At 47.0% G+C, this 19062-nt stretch overlaps 1 protein-coding gene across 2 annotated transcripts; it reads left to right on the top strand.

Annotated features, from left to right (window-relative positions):
* Positions 1–1227: 1227 nt before the first annotated feature.
* GABARAPL1 (GABA type A receptor associated protein like 1) lies at positions 1228–11914 on the top strand. Of its 2 annotated transcripts, XM_084631888.1 has the most exons (5): positions 1228–1478; positions 1559–1945; positions 5712–5790; positions 7660–7778; positions 9298–11914. In XM_084631888.1, the coding sequence occupies exons 2-5, from the start codon at positions 1856–1858 to the stop codon at positions 9361–9363; spliced, it is 354 nt and encodes a 117-aa protein (XP_084488014.1). In that variant the 5' UTR covers positions 1228–1478; positions 1559–1855; the 3' UTR covers positions 9364–11914. The 2 variants fall into 2 exon arrangements, with proteins under 2 accessions (XP_084488014.1, XP_084488013.1); XM_084631887.1 differs by lacking the exon at positions 1228–1478 and having other exon boundaries at positions 1552–1945.
* The last annotated feature ends 7148 nt before the right edge of the window (positions 11915–19062 follow it).

Here is a 19062-nt window from a genome sequence, read left to right as displayed (position 1 = left end):
TTACCAAGGAGATCAGTATGGTCCCCATTTTACAGATAGCGAAACTGAGGAACAGGGAGGTGAAATTACTTGTCCAAGGCCACGCAAGCGAGTGGCAAAACTGGGACCACATCCCAGGTCTCCTTAGCCACAGTTAAGTGCTCTGTCCTCTAGTAACACAGCTGACTCTTTCTAGTACAAATTGTCAGATTAGTAATTTGTTCAAAAATATGGGAGACTTTCTGGATTGAGAAATGTTGTCATAAAGGACTGCTAGTTGTCCAAACACTTCTGAATTATGGATTTAGGGGGGAGGGACAGCTCAGTGGTTTGCATTGGCCTGTTAAACCCAAGGCTGTGAGCTCAATCCTTGAGGGGACCATTTAGGGATCTGGGGCAAAAATTGATGGTTGGTCCTGCTTTGAGCAGGGGTTGGACTCGATGACCTCCTGAGGTCCCTTCCAGCCCTGACATTCCGTGAATCCCATGAATGCAAACAAACCTAAGATGGCACTTTTATTTCTGAACATATCCTCCCCCCCACCCACGGAGGCAGCATTAAGCTTCACTTTAAAGCTCATATTTTGCCTCCCGTGCCAAGCGGTTTGCGCTCAGAAGTCCCCGACTGATGCGGGGCGGGGGACGCAGCTGCGAGGCTGCCAGCGCCTTCGCACAGCCCCCGCTCCCGCCGGGCCGCAGCGCGGGGCGGGCTGCCTCTCTCCCTTCGCCCGCTCTGTCGGCAGAGGCGGTGGCGGCGCGGTGGCAGGTGTGTGACTCACCCAGATCACGCGCTCTCTCCCCCAGCAGCCTCTCGGCGGCGCTGGGGGAGGGGCGGCCGCGGCCCAGGCCCAGGCGTGGCGCAAGGAGCGGGGTCTCGCGGGCACGCGAGCCTGCGGCCCTGAGCCCGGCAGCTGGGTGACGACACCAGGGCCCCGCCGCGAGCCGGCCACACGCGCGTGCGGCTCGCTCTCGCGCCGCCCGCTGCCGCGCTCTGCTCAGCGGGCTCCGCACCGTGGGCAACAGACGCAAACACGCAGGGGCGCAGCCCCGAAACGGAGAGGCGGGCCGGGAGACGGCCCCGCGCCGGGGAAGGGCGAAAACCCTGCGTAGACCCAGCAGACCAGAACAGTCCCGCTTGGTCACCCCCACCCCCCCCATGTTCCCCCCGTTGACGCTCTGCGCCCCCTGCTCTGCCCCTCGCTCCCTTCCCTTCCAGATGTCCCTGCTAATGGCTTGGAAATGCTGGCAGGCCGCGGAGAGGCTGCAAAGACGGAGACTCTGTTGCTGGCGGGCTGCGTGTTGTTTTGTTTTGCAGCCCATGATCCTCCCCTTGCACACGGAGTGGTTTAGCCCTGAAGCCTGTTTGTAGCAGTAGCGTGTGGCTCAAGCCATAGGACACAGAGCAAGGGGGGAGGCCTAATTCTTAACGTATACTTGAAAGGGTTTGAAAGGCCGTATCTTCAGAGATGCAATGACGGGTGATAACTACGTATTTCCAGGTATATCGTCGTGTATTTCATTAACAGCCGTGTGCAAATACGATTTAATTAAGGTGCAGTCTCTCCTCCCTATTCTACAGGTGAGATGGTGCTGCCTAGAATGATGGAAGCTTCTCCCCGTGACATCACAATGCCCAATTTGCTACATCGTTGTTTGCATTTCATGATCAGCTGTGTCTCTTGCAGCCTGGGAAACTGCCACAAGGAGAATTTAGAGCAACGCCAAAGAACCTCAGACCGCTTCAGAATTTGCTGTGAACCACTATCTCTGATATCTAGGGCTTTGGAAGACACCTTAAATACATACAAATATATTTTATAATTAGAAACAACAGCATCAAAAGGGGAAACTTGAGACACCAAAAAAGACCAACAACATGAAGTTCCAGTACAAAGAAGATCATCCTTTTGAATACAGAAAAAAAGAAGGGGAGAAAATCAGAAAGAAATATCCAGACAGGGTCCCTGTGAGTGGAATATATAATTGTATCATCGTGTAGTGTACTGATTGCTGCCTCCTGGGCTTGGCTTGCAGTGCTGATTATGTTTTGCAGACAATTTGTGTGGCCTTGGTTTTATCAAATGTTCTGTGGTTTATTTATTTAAAGGGGGAGGGGTGGGGAAGAGGATTTGGGTTTGTTGTTATTAGTATTTTTTATGTCCTGATCTGCTTGAAATCTGCTGTCTATTTCCCGATCTGTGTTTATATACCTGTATCTATTTATTATATTGTTATATACCAAGAACAATACCATTTGATTTGATATGTAAATAGGTGATAGGGTATATCTCTCTGCCCCTTCCATCCATGATCTGCAGCGATTTAGCAGGGAAAAACGCTGCTCATCTTTTTTTTATGATAGTCTGTGTGTACGTTGTTGCAGGGTGGGGAGGGAAGTTAACCATTTTATTTGCAAAAAATGGTGGAAATCAATATGTGAGTTAGTCATATAACCTTCATGGAAAACTGGAGGGCCTGTATGATGTCATCAGAGATCTTCCTTTCATTTTATTTGCTTTATTTTCTTTTGGCCTGTCTTTTCAATACAACCTTACTCTGTTCTTGTCCTTGCATATAAGAGAAGATTGATAACAACCACTCAATCTTTTGACCTCTCTTTGTGGAAAAAACATCACACAGAAAACAAGGTCATGTTCTCCCAGCCTAGCTGTGCTTCCTCGTCCTGAAGTCCCTTTGGAGTGCTTATGGAAAACTTCTGTCTTTATGAAAATAATTAAGAAAGGGAAATGGACTAAACTGACTACATTTCTGCGGTCCCTTTTTATTAAATATTTTCAAAATCTTCTTTCTTTCCATCCCCACTGGAGATGTCTGTCCTAGATTTAGCATTCAGGGGCGATCTTCCAAAATAGTCTAGAATCCCCCGTGGACGCAAGAGGAAAGAAAAATCTTGCCACACATTTTTGCTGCAATTCAGCACCATTTTATTCCTTAGGCGAAGCCCCATGCTTGGACTTGCAAGAGTTTATGCAAGTCAGAATCGAGGTAGTGCAGTGGCAGAGGTATATGTGGATCACAGGACTGGAGTAGTAGGTGGGGGTTGTTGCTAATCAGGAATGAGGTGCAGAGCCTTAGGCCTGGGATAATACAGGGTGCCACAGGTCAAGAGTGAGGTCAGGATCTGTGGTGGAGTCAGAGGACTAGTGTAGCAGGTTGTGCTGTGGGTAATGATGGATAAGTTCTGCAAGAGCTACGTGGGGGCTGGAACAGAAATAGCAAGGGGTGAGGCAGGTCAGGCTCGAGATGCATTGGTTGATCTGTGGGGGGAGGCCAGGACTAAAATAGCAAGGTATGCTGTGGGTTAAGGTGAACTGAAGGAGAAACTCTGTGTGCAGAGATCCAGGACTGGAACAGCAGGAGGAAGTCCATCTGGCCACAGTGGAAAATACCATCCTCAAAATCATTGACAGAGCTGTGTAGGCAATAACTGAAGACACGAGGCAAGCTTCTTTGAATCATTTCTGTGTCTGCCTTTCCTGACAGCGAAATCCCTGATGATGGTGTCCCTTCAGCTGTTTACTCTGCAGTGCACCCAGTACATCTAAGCATTTTAGCTGAGACAAGCGTATTGGCACCTTCCCACGCTACAGCAACCACCACTCAGTGGCAATCAGAAGATAATCTGCATGTGCCCTTTGGTTTTTCCTTTACCAGGTGTCTCTCCATCTTTCTGCAGACAGATTGTCAAACCTTTGGGATCAGAATCACTGCTGAGGGTGAGGGGTGGAGATAAAGTTCCAGGAACAGTTTGAATGGAGTATGGCTCTTTTGTGAAGGTTTCAGGTCCCTGAGAATGGACACCTGGGAAATTTATTATTTAGACAAATTGGCTTCAACAGCTATTCAATCAACCAAACATCCCCATCCCATTCCTATCTCCTTGTAAATTGTAGTCTCTGTTAAACTCTATTGGACCTCAACACTTTCCAGGATTTAGTAATCCCAGTACCATCCTTTCTTCCTCCCAAGCCCCACACTTCTTGTGACCTCTCCGTTCTTCCCCATCAAGGTAAAAATCATGCTGGGATTCACCCTCCTATCAAGAAGGTGATCTCATTGCTGCTTTCACAAGGTTCTCTTTGTCGGTGCCTTGGGAAATTGGAGGGAAGAAGGAAAAGTGCAACCGTAGCCCCACAGTCATTCACTCCTTTAGTCTTCCCCCCGCAACTCTCCCCCCACCCCAGACACACACTACAGAGTTACATCCAGCAATACCACGAGGGGGACAAGTGTTTAAGGAGATGGAATGCTAAACCATCATTCTTCACATGCTGAATACACAACACAAGACCTCCAAACTATCCCCCATTCACAACATCCTCCTCACATCAACACATTTACAACATCCTTTGTACACACCCCCCCCCCCAAGCTAACCCAAACCCACAAAGACATCCCACTCGCCACACACATCTGCAGTATCTTGGGGGAGGCAAGTCTCCAAACTTACAGAGATGCTAGGACCCACATTTTGAAAAAACAGCCTGTGATTTCATGTACCAACATTAAGTGTGTGTCAGCTGGATTTTTGTTCAGAGCTGCTGGGGATCTATAACTCCCACTGATGTCAGCTGGAGCTGTGAGAGCTTAGCACCTCGGCAAATCAGGCTGTAGGTGTTTCACATTGGGTACTCAAAAATAGATGCCATTTTTGAAAATTTGGGCCTAGGTTTTTCTTGCTCTGACTTGCAAGAAAAGCACAGAAAATTCCATCTCTCATTCTAAGAAAATGAGTCCAGATGGCGTTGGGTGAATGGTTGCATCTTGAAGCTAAATAGCCTATCAATCTCTACTAGTCATGCTCAAAGTAAAAAATGAAATTGCTTGCCTCCATGTTTCTCCAGAGAAATCAGATAGTGCCAGGGAAATTTCTATCTAACTTTTGAATAGCTTCCCGGGCTCAGCAAAAAATTTCAAATGGAACGTTAAGTTTTCATGGAAGCTGCTCAAACCACCACATCTCTCTCTACTGTTTGAGTACTAATTGATTTGGGGTTAAATATTTGTCCAGTTGTACCTGTAAGTATTGCTTCCATCGTTCTGGACCTCTTTGTCTGTTTGACTTTGTCTACTTCTCTTTATATTCTTTTATGCAACATATACAGGTAATTAGCATATGGAACTCATTGCCACAAAATATTATGATGGCCAAGAGCTTAGTAGGATTTAAAAAGTGGTCTGGACATTTATGTGGATAATTAGAACATCCACAGTTACATTAGGTCAGATAAAATAATTATAAGGAATGTAAATCTTCATGTTCGCTATATATATAAACTAACCACTTAGTAATTTGGGTTACTAAGAAATTTCCTGTGGGGGCTGGCTATTCTGTTATGGGGTTTCTTGTGCTTTTCTCTGAAGCATGTGATAATGGCTACTGTTGGAGGCAAGATACGGAACTACTTGGACCATTAGTCTGATCTGATTTTGCAGTTCCTGTGATCCAACCTTGCAACTGTTCCTCCCTCCTCTACTTTACTCTGTGATACTTACTATTCCAGTCCTGAGCTCCCCACACAGCTCTGCCGCTGCCCCTCAATACTGTCCTGCAGCTCCCTGGCTTTTTGAGTGTTGGTCCCCAGCAGAGTTTGAGAGAATTTCCATGGGCCTGTAAGAACCGTCTCTCTTAAGGGACCACTTATTTTTCCAGTAATACTTTTTGGTCTGCTTTCTTCGGTGATTCTCATGTCCTGTTTCTCCCTCTCCAGGTTATTGTGGAGAAGGCACCCAAAGCAAGAGTACCTGACCTGGACAAGAGGAAGTACCTTGTGCCTTCTGACCTCACAGGTAACAAACCCTGCCTCCTTTCTTCCTGCATTCCAGTGAGGAAGTACCCAGGAATTCTTTGCACTGATATCATCATAATGAGAATATGCTTTGATGGGAGGATGGGGAGACCCAAGTAGGCAGTGTAGACACTGGTTGGAACCAGGGAACTAGGAATAAGTCCAACCAGTGGTTGGAATCAGGGAACTAGGAATAAGGACTCCTGGATTCTAGTCTCAATTCTGCTGTGGACTTGCCATATGACCTTGGACAAGCCACTTAACCTCTCTGGAACGTAATTTCCCATCTGTACTTATTGCACAAATCTATCTCACAAGGGGGATTGTGGAGCTTAATTAGTGTTTGTAAAGTACTTTGAGCTCTTCTGATGATGGCTCTATTACACTGTGTAAACACTGTGTGACCACTGCCTTTTATTATAATGAGAATGATTTAGCTGTGTATCATAGCCCTCAATACAGCTAATAGCCAGTGGCCATTCTCCTTTAGCTCAAGTGGTTAGGGCCTATGTCTTTGGATCAGGAGGATGTGAAATCGCTATATACTCCCACCACGAAATTCTGAGTGGCCATGGTATATAGCGCAGTGACAGTCGTGAAGATCCATTTCCAAATGGCCGTGGATTTGTCACTGTATGATTAAGTCTGATTCTATCTGGGGACACGAACAAAGGAAACATTTATAAATTAATTAAAGGAAATACATTTTTTCTGTAGTATATAATTAACTGCAGAACTCGTTCCCATGGAATACGGTTCAGACAAATACTTAGTGAGGATAGAGTGTGTTTTATGAATGAGAATAGCATCTGCAGTGACAATCGCTAAAGTAAAATTTTCAAGGGCCTTCAAGCTTCAGGATTTAAAGTGTCAGTTGATCATATGGTGGTTAGAAATCCTCGTGTCTCCCTTTACTAAAGCACTTCATGCTAAAATGAAGTGAAGGTGCTGTCAGAGTCTGGATATGGGACTAGAGTGTCCAGTGGTCTGAATCAGTATGGTGGAAAATGAGATACTGGTCTAGTTAGGACATTGGCCAGCTCTGGTAGTCAGGTGATGGGACATTAGACTGGTGGTAGGTAGTAACCCTGAAGTTCCTGTTTTCTTTCCTGCATTGCCCGTTTTTCCCTAGTCTGTACATAACACTTGTGGTCTCTTCTTACAGTGAAACTGAGAGTGACCTGAGCCCCAAATCAAATCTCAGGTCCCAAGGCATTTGTATTTTGGTGGGGAGGGTCAGAGTTCCAGCCTGGATCCAAATTTCATTTCAGACCTTTGTGTCTTTAACAGGTTGAACCAAAATCCCAAACTCAAATGACCGTGAACTTTGAGAAAGTTCAGGTGAAGATCTGAACTTTGCATTGGAGGGCCAATCTCTAGCATGAACTTCTCATTCTTGTTAATACTATATCATTGTTTAGGGTTTCTTCTTCCAAAGGTGTTGAGCAGACTGTGGGGAGGGAGGGGCACATTTCAGGGCAAAAAGGTGTTGGGCGCCTCAGAAGTGCAACTGGCTAAAAAATTGCCCTTTCTCCTCTGCAGATATACTGCAGGTCTCCACACAATCCCACCACAATTTTGTGTGATCATGTTATCTTAAGAGATGTCTGGGACTGGAATAGCAGGGGGGCTTGTGGGACCGGACTGAGGGGCACAGGACTAGAATAGCAAAGGGCTGCAGGGCAGCATTGCGGATAGCTGATAGAGCTGGGGTTTAGGGCCAGGAGAGCAGGAGATATACAAGTCAATGTCCGGTTGCATTTGCAGAAGTTTGTGTGTGTCAAGCATTCTCTTGACTTTCACTCTCTGATCCCTGTATCAATCACGTTCCATCCTCCACTGTTTCCCTTCCCTTCCTGTCCCTCTTTAGTTGGCCAGTTCTACTTCTTAATCCGAAAGCGGATCCACTTGAGGCCAGAGGATGCCCTATTCTTCTTTGTCAATAACACCATCCCTCCCACCAGTGCTACCATGGGTCAGCTGTATGAGGTAAGCCCAGCCCATCTCCTTGTTCTATCGCTATAGTGGCCTGAACAACTCATACCCTAAAATAATGTTACATATGGGAACTCCTCACTCTGTAGAGCTAAGCACTGCATGACTGATGATTCCTACTGGACATTAGCTCCCCCTTGAATGGAACTCTCCACTCTTGCTTGAATTCCACCAGCCCTCTTTGGAATGTTGCATTCTATGGTTAGACCAAGGGGCATGGGGAATTTGGCAGAGGAAACAAGAATTTTAATAATTAATTTAATGCTTGCTTAATTTATTTTCCTGTGGTAATGTAAGGGTGTTAGATTAGGAGTCAGAGATTTCCGGCAGGTCCACATTTTTGTGTTACAGTCCCATTCCTTCCAAGACAGATCCTGGGAGGAAATGTTGGTCTAGTGATTAGAGCACAGGACGGGGAGTCCGGCCTCCCCTGTTCTATTCACTGATGTGCTGCTAACATTTTAGTAAGGCTACCACACGTACATTTGTCTTTTGCCTGCGCTAAGTCCTGTTTCCAAGAAGGTGTGTTGGTTCATAGCTCAAATGAGTAGATGAGTGACTGGAGAACCTATTCATTTGCTTTCCTGTTTAAACAAAGACATTTTCTCTTAGCCAGGAAGAGGAACCACACCAGTGGGCAAACAAACATAATAAGTGCATATGCTGAAAAATACACTGAGTTTGACAGCACACTGCAGGGACCAGCATGTGTAATTTCAAATCTGTATATGAAGACCGCATAGGGAGTCTGAGGATCACCTTCCAGTAATCACTTTTTGAGAACACCTGATAATTGGTGCCATCTGGTCCATTTTAGAGGCCAATAATTTGCCCTTTGGAGAAATTTTTATGAGCCCAAGGAACATTGTCTCTGGCCAGGCTGCTTTACAGCTTTCTGAGATGGGGTGACTCCATCAAAAGCAGGAGAATCTCCTCCATCTTCCCTTCGCTGTAATAATGGCATTTTTTAAAAGGGCTTCCTCAGACTGCCCTGAGTACAATCATTATCCATCAGTAACCCTGGAGGGATTTTTTTTTTTAATGAAGGTGATAGAAGATAAAGACACTGAGGCTACTCTGCTATTTTTAGCCCCGGAGCACAAGCCCTGCAACCCTGAGTCAGTTAGCCCAGACTCTGAGGCTCTCTGCTGCAGGGTTTGTTTTGTTTTGTTTTTCCAGTGTAGATTTAGTGCCACATTCCTCCAGCTCCCTTCCCACAACCTCTCAATGGCATGCAAATGGAAGGATCCATTTCTATTATTTCACAAGCATTTGGGGCAAAACCATTTCTCTGTATGGACCAGAAACATCCACAAAGAAACCTTACTGTTCTGTACTCAGGCACGTCCAGGGTTCTCTGTGGAGGAAGGAAATAAGGCCCAGGGGGAGAGAGAGAGAGACAGTGACAGAGAAATGCTCTTTCCTTTTGCTGTTACAATGGACCCTGGTTGGGGACGTTCCCAGATGGTGAGTGTGTCTCACCCTTTCTTCCTTTCTCCCCTCCCACTCCCAGGATAACCACGAGGAGGACTATTTTCTCTATGTGGCCTACAGCGATGAGAGTGTCTATGGCGAGTGAGCACTGGTCTCCGGGCGCACAGGCATAATGGACTGACAGGAATGGTGGGGGGAGGGGGAAATCCACGTCGGAGAGGAGGAAGATTGAGGAGAGAGAGAACTGGAAAAGAACCACATATACAATGCCATCATTTTCACACATTTGATTATTATTATTATTACTGTTATTGTTACTTTTACAGCGGGATGGGGGGAGGAGGGAGGAGACGTGGCTCGATGGAGTGATCTGACTGGCTGACAGAAGGTTCTGAGCTGTGTGACTGGGAGCTTCCCCTTGTAGCGTTCTGCCCTCTGCCATGTGTGAGAATTCTGTTAGCGAGTAACAGGGCCTTGGTAAGCAAGCCAGACTCTCACACCTTCCAGGTAGTAGTTGGGGAGGGAGGGAAGGATTGCTGGGTGGCAGTAATGTGTGTGCACATTCTCTGGATGTGGGAGTGAGTATACTGTACTGTCCCTCTCATGCTTATCTTCATCATCTAGCATGGGCATTCAAGTGTGCCATGTGCTTTGGTGCTCTGCGTGCCCATATGAAGTCCCTATGCCGGGCAGCCTCATTTTAGTTGGTGCCCACAAATAGTTCCCCTACTTCTCCGTTAACCTTTCCTTCACCAAGGGTTGGGAATTACCCAGGCTGAGATGAGGGAGGTGAGATTTTTTTAATTTATTTTAAACTGCATTCAAGTGCTCGACCAAACATGTTGAGACCAACTCCTTCTGCCCCTTCTGTTGCAGCCCAGCCTGGTACATAAACCCTTTGGATTTAGTCTTCCCCTCCATGTCTCATTTATAGATCTTGCATGCCCTCTAAGAGCAGAGTATTTCATGGCCCTGCACACATTCTAACCTGGGTTCCTGTTGTTGGGCAATTCTACCACACTGTGGCCAAACAGTGGTAATTATTGGCGGGGGGCGGGGGGGAGGTGTAGTCTGAACAACATAAGGACAGATACTTTAGATATATGTATTTTTTTCTGAGCCAGTGTTGTCCTTACAAAAGTACCGAGAGATCTCATCCCATGCAGGACTTAAGCTGTGAGGCAAAAGCAGTGCCTTCTGAGTTGCACAAACAGTGGATGTTCCTAGAACTACCATTAGTCAAATTGGGGGGTAGGGAGGGAGTTGAATTTTGGGGAAGCTTTATGTTGGAATTTGAGCAATAATAAAATAATTGAATTTAATTACTGTAAACTTTCCTCCATTGATGGGGGTTGGAGGGAGGGACCTAGAGGTGGGGAGAAGACCAGCAGGAGTGGAAGAACAGACAGACCCCAGATGAAGTGCGGGAGACATAGAATACCAGGGTTGGAAGGGACCTCAGGAGGTCATCTAGTCCAACCCCCTGCTCAAAGCAGGACCAATCCCCATTTTTTTCCACAGATCCCTAAATGGCCCCCTCCAGGATTGAACTTACAGCCCTGGGTTTAGCAGACCAATGTTCAAACCATTGAGCTATCAGTCTCCTTTGATAAACACTCTCTTTTCATAAGATGATTCTACCCCAACTCCCTATATTTTCCTGGGGAGGTGACAATGGGGGCTGAAAAATCTGGGTTAGCAATTCACTGGAGCAGAGAAATAAACACGCAACTAACCTCTGGTGATGTGTGTGTGAAATTTGTCCTAAGATTTCTCTAACTTTTTGAACTGTTGTTCCACTAAAATAGATAGGAATAAAAAGAGCATGTTGTGGATCAGGATTGAGGGACATTGGCAGAGCAGTGTGGGAAGCCCCGCACTGGAAAGCAGGGTGGGCTGCAGGACAGGATTGAGGGGCATTGGCAGGAGGTACTGCAGTGAGGACTGAGACGCATTACTTTAGAAAGGGGAACAAGAGGAGAAACATATAGATAAGCATTCCCTACTTGCATCCTGAATTCAGGTTTACTCTTCCATCGCACACCTCATGGGATACTCCTCCTGGGATGATCGCACACTCAAAATACCATTATAGATCACTTGGGTGTTGTCTAGGATGTCATGACATAATTCTCCCCCAGCCCTCTTCCCTCCACTCCTCTCTGTTTATTGGGGTATTTCCTTATCCTTTGGTTGGAAATCCATGTTGGCCTTTCATTTCACAAGCTCTGAATGTTCTGAAGGTTAGAAAAATCACTTTGGGTGAAGGCATGCTGGGGGCAACGGCGGCCATTGCACTTCTCTCCCCCAGTCTTGTGCTTGCTCACACACTTACCTCTACACGTGTGTTCTCTCTCACTCTCGCATGCTCTTGCTCGTGCATGCCCAGGGGGAGACAGCTGCAACCTGGGGTGTTTGATTTGGTGTCCATACCTCCCCCTCGCACCGTGATGTTTGTGGGAATAATTCTGGCCATTTGTTACATGTGGGGTTTTATGTTGGGGTTAGTTTGTTTAGGTTATTTTAACTGGATTGTGGCATTTACCTCTGTTTTCGCTATAGTCTAATATTGTAAAAGGCAATGACGATAATTTTTTTCTGTGTCAGTTATTCTAACCAGCTGCAGGTTCTTGTAAAATAAAGTTCATATTGTATGGGCTAAATCAACCGATCAATAAAGACACATTTGAAAATCAGGCTTGCTCTGGGCTGGATATTAAATGCAGTTGGCTGTAATACTTTTGTGTGTCACTGAAAATGGCACTGCCTCCCACTGGACAGGATATACCACAGTAATAAATCATTACTTCCCTTTCATAACATACCAGAGTTCCGCTCACGTGTTGTGTGTGTGTGAGAGAGAGGGACAGTGAGCGTATCCCATCCCCTCTGGATGATACATAGATCATCATATTTATATCTGTCTCCCCACCTAGCTGTTCACTATGACATAACTATGACTCATTAAGGACTAAGCAGTGTGTGAGGACTTTGTAGAGTGGTATGTGCTGGGCCATTCCCTACTACTTGAAGTGTAGTAAACAAATCCAGCAACAGTGAGCAGGGGAGCGCTCTGCAAATACACCACAGACTGGGATTTGTGGTAGGCTGAGGCGGAGGCTTCAGCCTTCCCAAGAATGGTAGAGACAGTGGTGGGCTAGGGCCCACTCTTTGCCTTGCCATGCAAATATGGACCTACAGTGGCGGTAGCCAGGGCCTCTCTTCTTCCCTGCCTGCCAAGTGTATGGAGTAGTGGTGAGCCAGGAAGGAAGGGAGGCACAATGGAAGGTTGGGACTGTGGGGCTCCTTGTTCATTATCACTCAATAACTGCATCAAACCTGCTCAGTGGAGGGTGGTGAAGCAGTGGAATGGGTTACCTAGGGAGGAGGTGGAATCTCCATCCTTAGAGGTTTTTAAGTCCCGGCTTGACAAAGCCCTGGCTGGGATTATTTAATTGGGGATTGGTCCTGCTGTGAGCAGGGGATTGGACTAGATGACCTCCTGAGGTCTCTTCCAACCCTAATCTTCTATGATTGGATGAGTTCACAAGTAAAAAGGTTATGTTTTAACTGCTGGCCCTGACTCAGCCTGGGATCTGAGAATGAAACTGGACTGTTTCCATTTTGAACATCACCACTAATAAAGATTCTCCCTGCCAAACTAGGGTCTTGGTGACACCTGTGCATCTCCACAATCAGCAGTGGGTTTGCAGAGATATAACTGATAGGAACTTAGTAAACAATTGTGTTGGTGATGCAAGGAAGGAATAGGCTCTTGGCCCCAGATCCTCAGAGGTATGTAGGTGCCTAACTCCCATTATTTCAATAGGAATTAGGCACCTAAATACCTTTGAGGATCAGGGCCGTGCCTCTGAGCTGTGCTGACTCTACAGGGCCAACGGGAAGAGAATAAAAACTTATTCTGGTCACTAAGGTCTGCAGCTGTGATATACACACAGGCAGCTGGGCTGCTGTGTAAGAAGGGGCCAATTTTATGTCATTTTCAGAGTGGAAACATAGACCAATGTTAAGCTTTTACTTTTTGTTATGATGTCTTTTGAGACTGGAAATAATTCTTCTTCCTCCATAATGTAAACAAAGGGCCCATCTGGAACACAATGGTTGTTATGCTAGTGTCCCCTATTATGATTAAAACACAGTTCCATCCTGTGGTATAAATGGGATTTGATCATGACTCTAGACAGAGAACAGCTGCAGTAGCTTCAGGGACAGTTAAAATAGAGTTAGGTCTTGCTGACTCAGTTAGCTGGACTCATAGACTATCAGGGTTGGAAGGGACCTCAGGAGGTTATCTAGCCCAACCCCCTGCTCAAAGCAGGGCCAATCCCCATTTTTTTCCCCAGATCCCTAAATGGCCCTGTCCAGGATTGAACTCACAACCCTGGGTTTAGCAGGCCAATGCTCAAACCCCTGAGCTATCCCTCCCCTTCCAGTCTCAACAGTGCAGTTCTGAACTGTGTGGTAACTGGGTTCACTGGCAAAGCTGTTGTTATGGACCCACATTTTGTCTACAAGCACACCTGTATTTTTCTAACCAGTTTGCAACTCGCTCCTCTGACATGGTTAAAACAGAAAAGGGGGAGAGGTGTTGTGGTACACACAGCATCATTTTCGCAACAGAACCATGTGTCGGTGATGTTTGTGTGTCTGTCCCTGTCCCACTTTCTCTTGCATTAGTGAAATCTGGTCAAGGCCATAGCATAGATGTATCAAGAAAGAAAGAAAGAAAGAAAGAAAGAAAGAAAGAAAGAAAGAAGAAAGAAAGAAAGAAAGAAAGAAAGAAAGAAAGAAAGAAAGAAAGAAAGAAAGAAAGAAAGAGACCTTTGAGAAACCTGATTTACTTCATAAATATGTCAAATCTCATCCTGTGCATGGATACTGGACTTTGGGAACACTTGTCTACCATATCATGCCAATAGATTTATTGAAATTGGCTTGGAGAGAGAGAGAGACCCAAAGGAAGCTGAGGACCCTTCTGGTTAAGAGAGGTTGGATAATTAACAAGCTGCCTTGGCTCATATATCTGCACCTGAGACCCTTTTCTCATGGGGTCAATGCTTCATTTCAAACAGACAAAGAGGTGGACTAGTGGGGAAAGGCCAACATGGAGCCAAGGGAAATTAAAATTGTGTCAGGGCTGATGGCTGCTACCTCCCCACCTGGTCCCACTGTGAATAGAATCCGGTCAATACAGCAGCTTCTCAACTATGTTAAGGAAATGGACAGCATTTTAGTTTAAATACAATTTAAAGAAAAAGACAATTACACATTTTGTGTACTGAGAAAAAGAAAAGGTTCTGATTCCTGAAAGGGTGCATCCGGTGTAAATCTCTAATGCATTCAGGTTGTGGTGGGACTGTAATAGTCCTTCCTCCCTGGATAAATCACAAACTAGGATGGGTCTTCTCTCTGATGGGGAGACACCGGCAGGACTGACACAGGTAAAGCATGAGTGAGTGTGAGGGATCATGGGATTGCAGCATCTTTCTTTGTGTTGCCAACTCTTGTGATTTTATCCCAAGTCTCATGATATTTGATGTTTTCCTTAAAGTGTATGGAGTCCTGTTATTTCATAAGAGCTGCAGATTTCACTGAAAAAGGTAAGTTTCTAGCCCTCATGACTTCAAAGAAAAGCTTGAAAATATGAAGTGAATGCACCTTATGAAGGCTCTGAAACCAGAAGGCAAATATTTATTATTTTTTTTAAATCTCATGTTTATTAAGACAATCTTATGATTTCTTGCGGGCCTGACTCATGACTTTTTAACTCCGCAATACGCTTGTCCCAGGAATTTCAAAGCTCCTGGAAACACTCAGACATACTTACAAGAATAAATTCATTTAAGTTTTGCAGAACTGGCGATTTCCAGGTGAATGACTTCTGGAGCATAGGAGCCCAGTTCTCTCCCCACCACTGCACCTTGGATGGTTATTTACAGCTGTGCAAAGTGGGTATAAAAATGCTACCACCAGTGTATGTGAATGAGTGGAGCATTCTGATTTTGTAGCACTTTACACATAAGAACAGCCATACTTGGTCAGACCAATGGTCCATCTAGCCCAGTATCCTGTCTTCCAACAGTGGCCAATGCCAGGTGCTTCAGAGGGAATGAACAGAACAGGCAATCGTCAAGTGATCCATCCCCTGTCATCCACTCCTAGCTATTGGCAAACAGAGACTAGGGACACTCAGAGCAGGCTGTTGCATCCCTGCCCATCCTGGTTAATAGCCATTGATGGACCTATCCTCCATGAACTTATCTAGTTCTTTTTTGACCCTTTGTTTTGGCCTTCACAACATCCCCTGGCAATGAGTTCCACAGGTTGACTGTGCCTTGTGTGAAGAACTTCTTCCTTTTGTTTGGTTTAAACCTGCTGCCTATTAATTTCCTAAATTGCATGGGTGTAAATAACCATACAAGGTACAGGCATCCCTAATCTGGAGATGGATGTATTACTACAACCAGAGAAGCTGAAGAGGTTTGGGCTATTGTATCCAGCAATTACTAGCTTGGCCTACCTTCCCTTTCTGCCATAAGCCCTCCACAATCCACTGGACAAGCATTCTAAACTTAAATTACTATTCTGAAGTTGGAAAACTTGCCCAGTTCTGTACTGGCATTCCCCCTGTAGCCCAATTACCTCATGGTGAGAAATCCTGCCTACTCCCCTAGATAAGTGCTCCCATACTACCCTCCTTGATCTACTGCCAATACCCTCCTCTTATATTCAACCTGCCTTCCCACAGCTAGAGCACTCCTTTACCCCTCCTCCCCCGGCTCTCCTCTGACATTGCTTGGCTCCATGGGACAAGAGCCAGTCTCAGTGAAGACTAAGGTAGTGAAGACGGACCTGACAGAGGTGTAACTTTTGTAACATGTGACTGGGGCAAGGGCATGCAGATCAGTTCCTCACTAGCAGGGCTGTGTTTCCCACCTTTAGTACACAGGAGATCTTGCCTCATCTCCATTCTCCCCACTGTCATCACAGCACATAATGTCCCCATGCAACTTGTCTCTCGGCTGCCAGGGCATCCACCAAATCTTTGTGCATTCCCCCTTGCAGTCCTTTTCCCTGCTTCCTGGATTGATCCCCTCAGCCATACCCTCCATCTTCTGCTGCCAGTTGGGCTTGAAAGGTATATATGCCCAGAGGACCACAAAGGGAATGGTCAGGCAGGTGAGAGGCACTGTGAATGATTGGACTGGAGAATTTTCCAAGGCAGTTTGGAGGAGAATCAGAAAGTGTCATCTCCCTCCACCATGCAAGCCCTCAACCCACTTCCATCAACAAACCCATTTTAGAGGGTCAGCATGGAGAGGAGATTTATTCTCTGACTCTTCTCTCTGGTTATTTCTCTAGCTGGTGTTTGTTTGACTGAGGGTAAGGATGTGCAACAGGACTTCTGGGGACCAGCACGCCCCAGAGAGGTTTTTTTTTTCCATTTGGTGTTGCTGCCTCCTCTGCTCTCCTGTTGTCTCCCTGAGGAGGTGACAGAAGGTTCCATGATTTGCTGCCATTCAGCAGCCTGGAGCAGCAGCACCTGCCTCCTTTCCCAGGGGAAGTGGGGTTTCATTGACAGCAGAGCAGGATGCAGGGCTGTGGGGAGTGAGTGGAAATAAAAAATAAACACACCACATCAGACATACGCCCACTCACACACCACACTGACCACATCAGACATACACACATTCCCCACACCAGCCATGCAGTCATTCACACACCACACTCACCACATCAACCATATGCACATTACCCACACACCTCATAAAATATACACACATTTATACGCCACACTCACCCCACATCAAACACATACATTCACACAGCACACTCACCACAGCAAACAAACTCACTGGGACCATTCACACACAGCACAGGTAAATGTATAACTGCAGTAGAGGAGGCAAAACATCCAAAGCAGCACCCACCGCACACATTTAGCACAAGGGAAATGAAAGGGAAGGAAATTCACTATACACACAGAGAGCACAACACCCACAAACAAAGCAGAGAATAGTCTAAGAAAGTGAATAATGGTAAGAAAGCAAAGGAGGAAACACACACGCAACACAGCAAAGCACACCACACACCTGCATAACCAGGGGCATGTGCAGACATTTTACTTTGACCCCTTTTGGGGGATCATGTTCTGTGTCCCCTGCCACCCCACTGGCAGGAGCTCACTCACCCTACCTCCCCCGCACCCCGGAAGGAGCTCGCTCTTCCCTGACTCCCACCCCCCTATCCCTCCGCAGCCCCAGGGCCGGGAGGAGCAGCTCACCCACCCCCCTGCCACTGCAGACCCAGCCCGGGCTGGAGTAGTTCTGTGCTCCCAACAATTATTGGCGGGGGGGGGGCAGGGGCTGTGCCCCTGTTTGCCCTCCCCCATTGTGCATGGACATGCAGAAGCCTCCTCACACAGTTTAAGAGACTCTGCAGAAGTGTAAACAGTAGGGAAAGAAGAGGGGAAAAATCCTCTACACTAGGGATGTAAGTAATGTTTAAAAAGTTAACCATTTAAACCATTACAATTCTATCCTTTAAAACGGTTAATTGATTAAAGGGAGAGGGGCTGGGGTTGCTCTGGCCAGCAAGGCGGAGGCTGGGTCTGGGGGCCGCCAGCACGGCTGGAGTCCAGACTGGCGCGGACGGGGCCCGGCTAGCGTGGCCGGGGCTCGGGCCGGGGTCTGGCCAACACATCCAGCCAACGTGGTTCGGGGTCCAGCGTGATGTGGGAGCCAGGGCTGGAATTTGGCCAGCACAGTGTGGCCAGGGGTTAACGGTTAAGGTCTGTTAACATTTTACATCCCTAGCTATGCCACACCCAAATCCACACAAATACCAACTCCCATGAAGAAAAAGGGGCTGCTGGGGAATGTGAACCAGCCAGGAAACACAGGGGAAGTAAATACACAACACACACTCACTGAATAGACGTGGATTCAGGAAAGACCGAGAATAGGTGGGTGAATGGAACACAGCATGCTCACAAGAAGGTACCTGCCTTACAACACACAGGCATACACATATCCTCTTCTTGCTTACAGAGAGTGTATAAAAAATGAAAGAATCGTGGGGCCAGAGAGAGCAAGCAAACAAGCATGAGAATGATTCTGTGACCTGGTGGTGGGAACACTCCCTTCAGAAATGGGAGATCCAGGATCCTGTTCCCAGGACTCTCTTATTTATTATCCAAAGTGAAACAGCTTTAACAGGAGAGACTGAGGGACTCCCACATCAGACTGTCCCATAGCCCAGTGGTTAGACCACTCCCCTAAGAGTAGCAAGTCACTGTTTAACCCTTTCTCCCCCTCAGGTGCAAGAGGAACTTGAACCAGGGGTGTCCTGCATCCCATGTGAGTGCCCTAACCAGGGGTGAAAGTAAAATGGAACTCGTACTGATATGGGGGCTGGCTCTGCCCCCTCCCCCCCGGAAGGGGCGAGGCCTTGTGTGGAAGGGGCGGGGCTGGAGGGGCAGCATCCCCTAGCCAGCCCATCTGCACTGCCTGGCCCGCACTGCCTGGGGCTGCAGCAGCGATTTAAAGGGCCGAGGGCTCTGGCCACTGCGGCGGTAGTGGCAGTGGTGGCCGGAGTCCCGGGCCCTTTTAAATCACTGGCCTCGGGGCAGCTGCTCCTTTTCCGCCCCCCCGCCCCGTCGGTGGCCCAGGGGGAGGGACGACAACGACTTTAAGCAGGGTCCTTTGACGTGGCAGAGCTTTCACATCACTGCCCCTTTTGCATTTCCCCATTGGCGGCCCTGCTGCGCAAAAGGGGCAGCGACGTTAAAGCTCTGCCAGGGCAGCGCTTTAAAGTCAGCTGT

This window comes from Lepidochelys olivacea (genome assembly GCF_965140295.1).
Source record: "Lepidochelys olivacea isolate rLepOli2 genome assembly, chromosome: 1".
NCBI classification, from domain to species: domain Eukaryota; kingdom Metazoa; phylum Chordata; order Testudines; family Cheloniidae; genus Lepidochelys; species Lepidochelys olivacea.
This window is presented reverse-complemented; position numbering and strand designations above follow the sequence as displayed.

What these genes read in the sequence shown, in the direction of transcription:
- GABARAPL1 (XM_084631888.1), top strand. Translation starts at nt 1,856, where the DNA reads ATGAAGTTCCAGTACAAAGAAGATCATCCTTTTGAATACAGAAAAAAA. An exon ending in AATATCCAGACAGGGTCCCT is followed by an intron (nt 1,946 to 5,711) that starts GTGAGTGGAATA and finishes CTCCCTCTCCAG; the next exon opens with GTTATTGTGGAGAAGGCACC. An exon ending in TGTGCCTTCTGACCTCACAG is followed by an intron (nt 5,791 to 7,659) that starts GTAACAAACCCT and finishes GTCCCTCTTTAG; the next exon opens with TTGGCCAGTTCTACTTCTTA.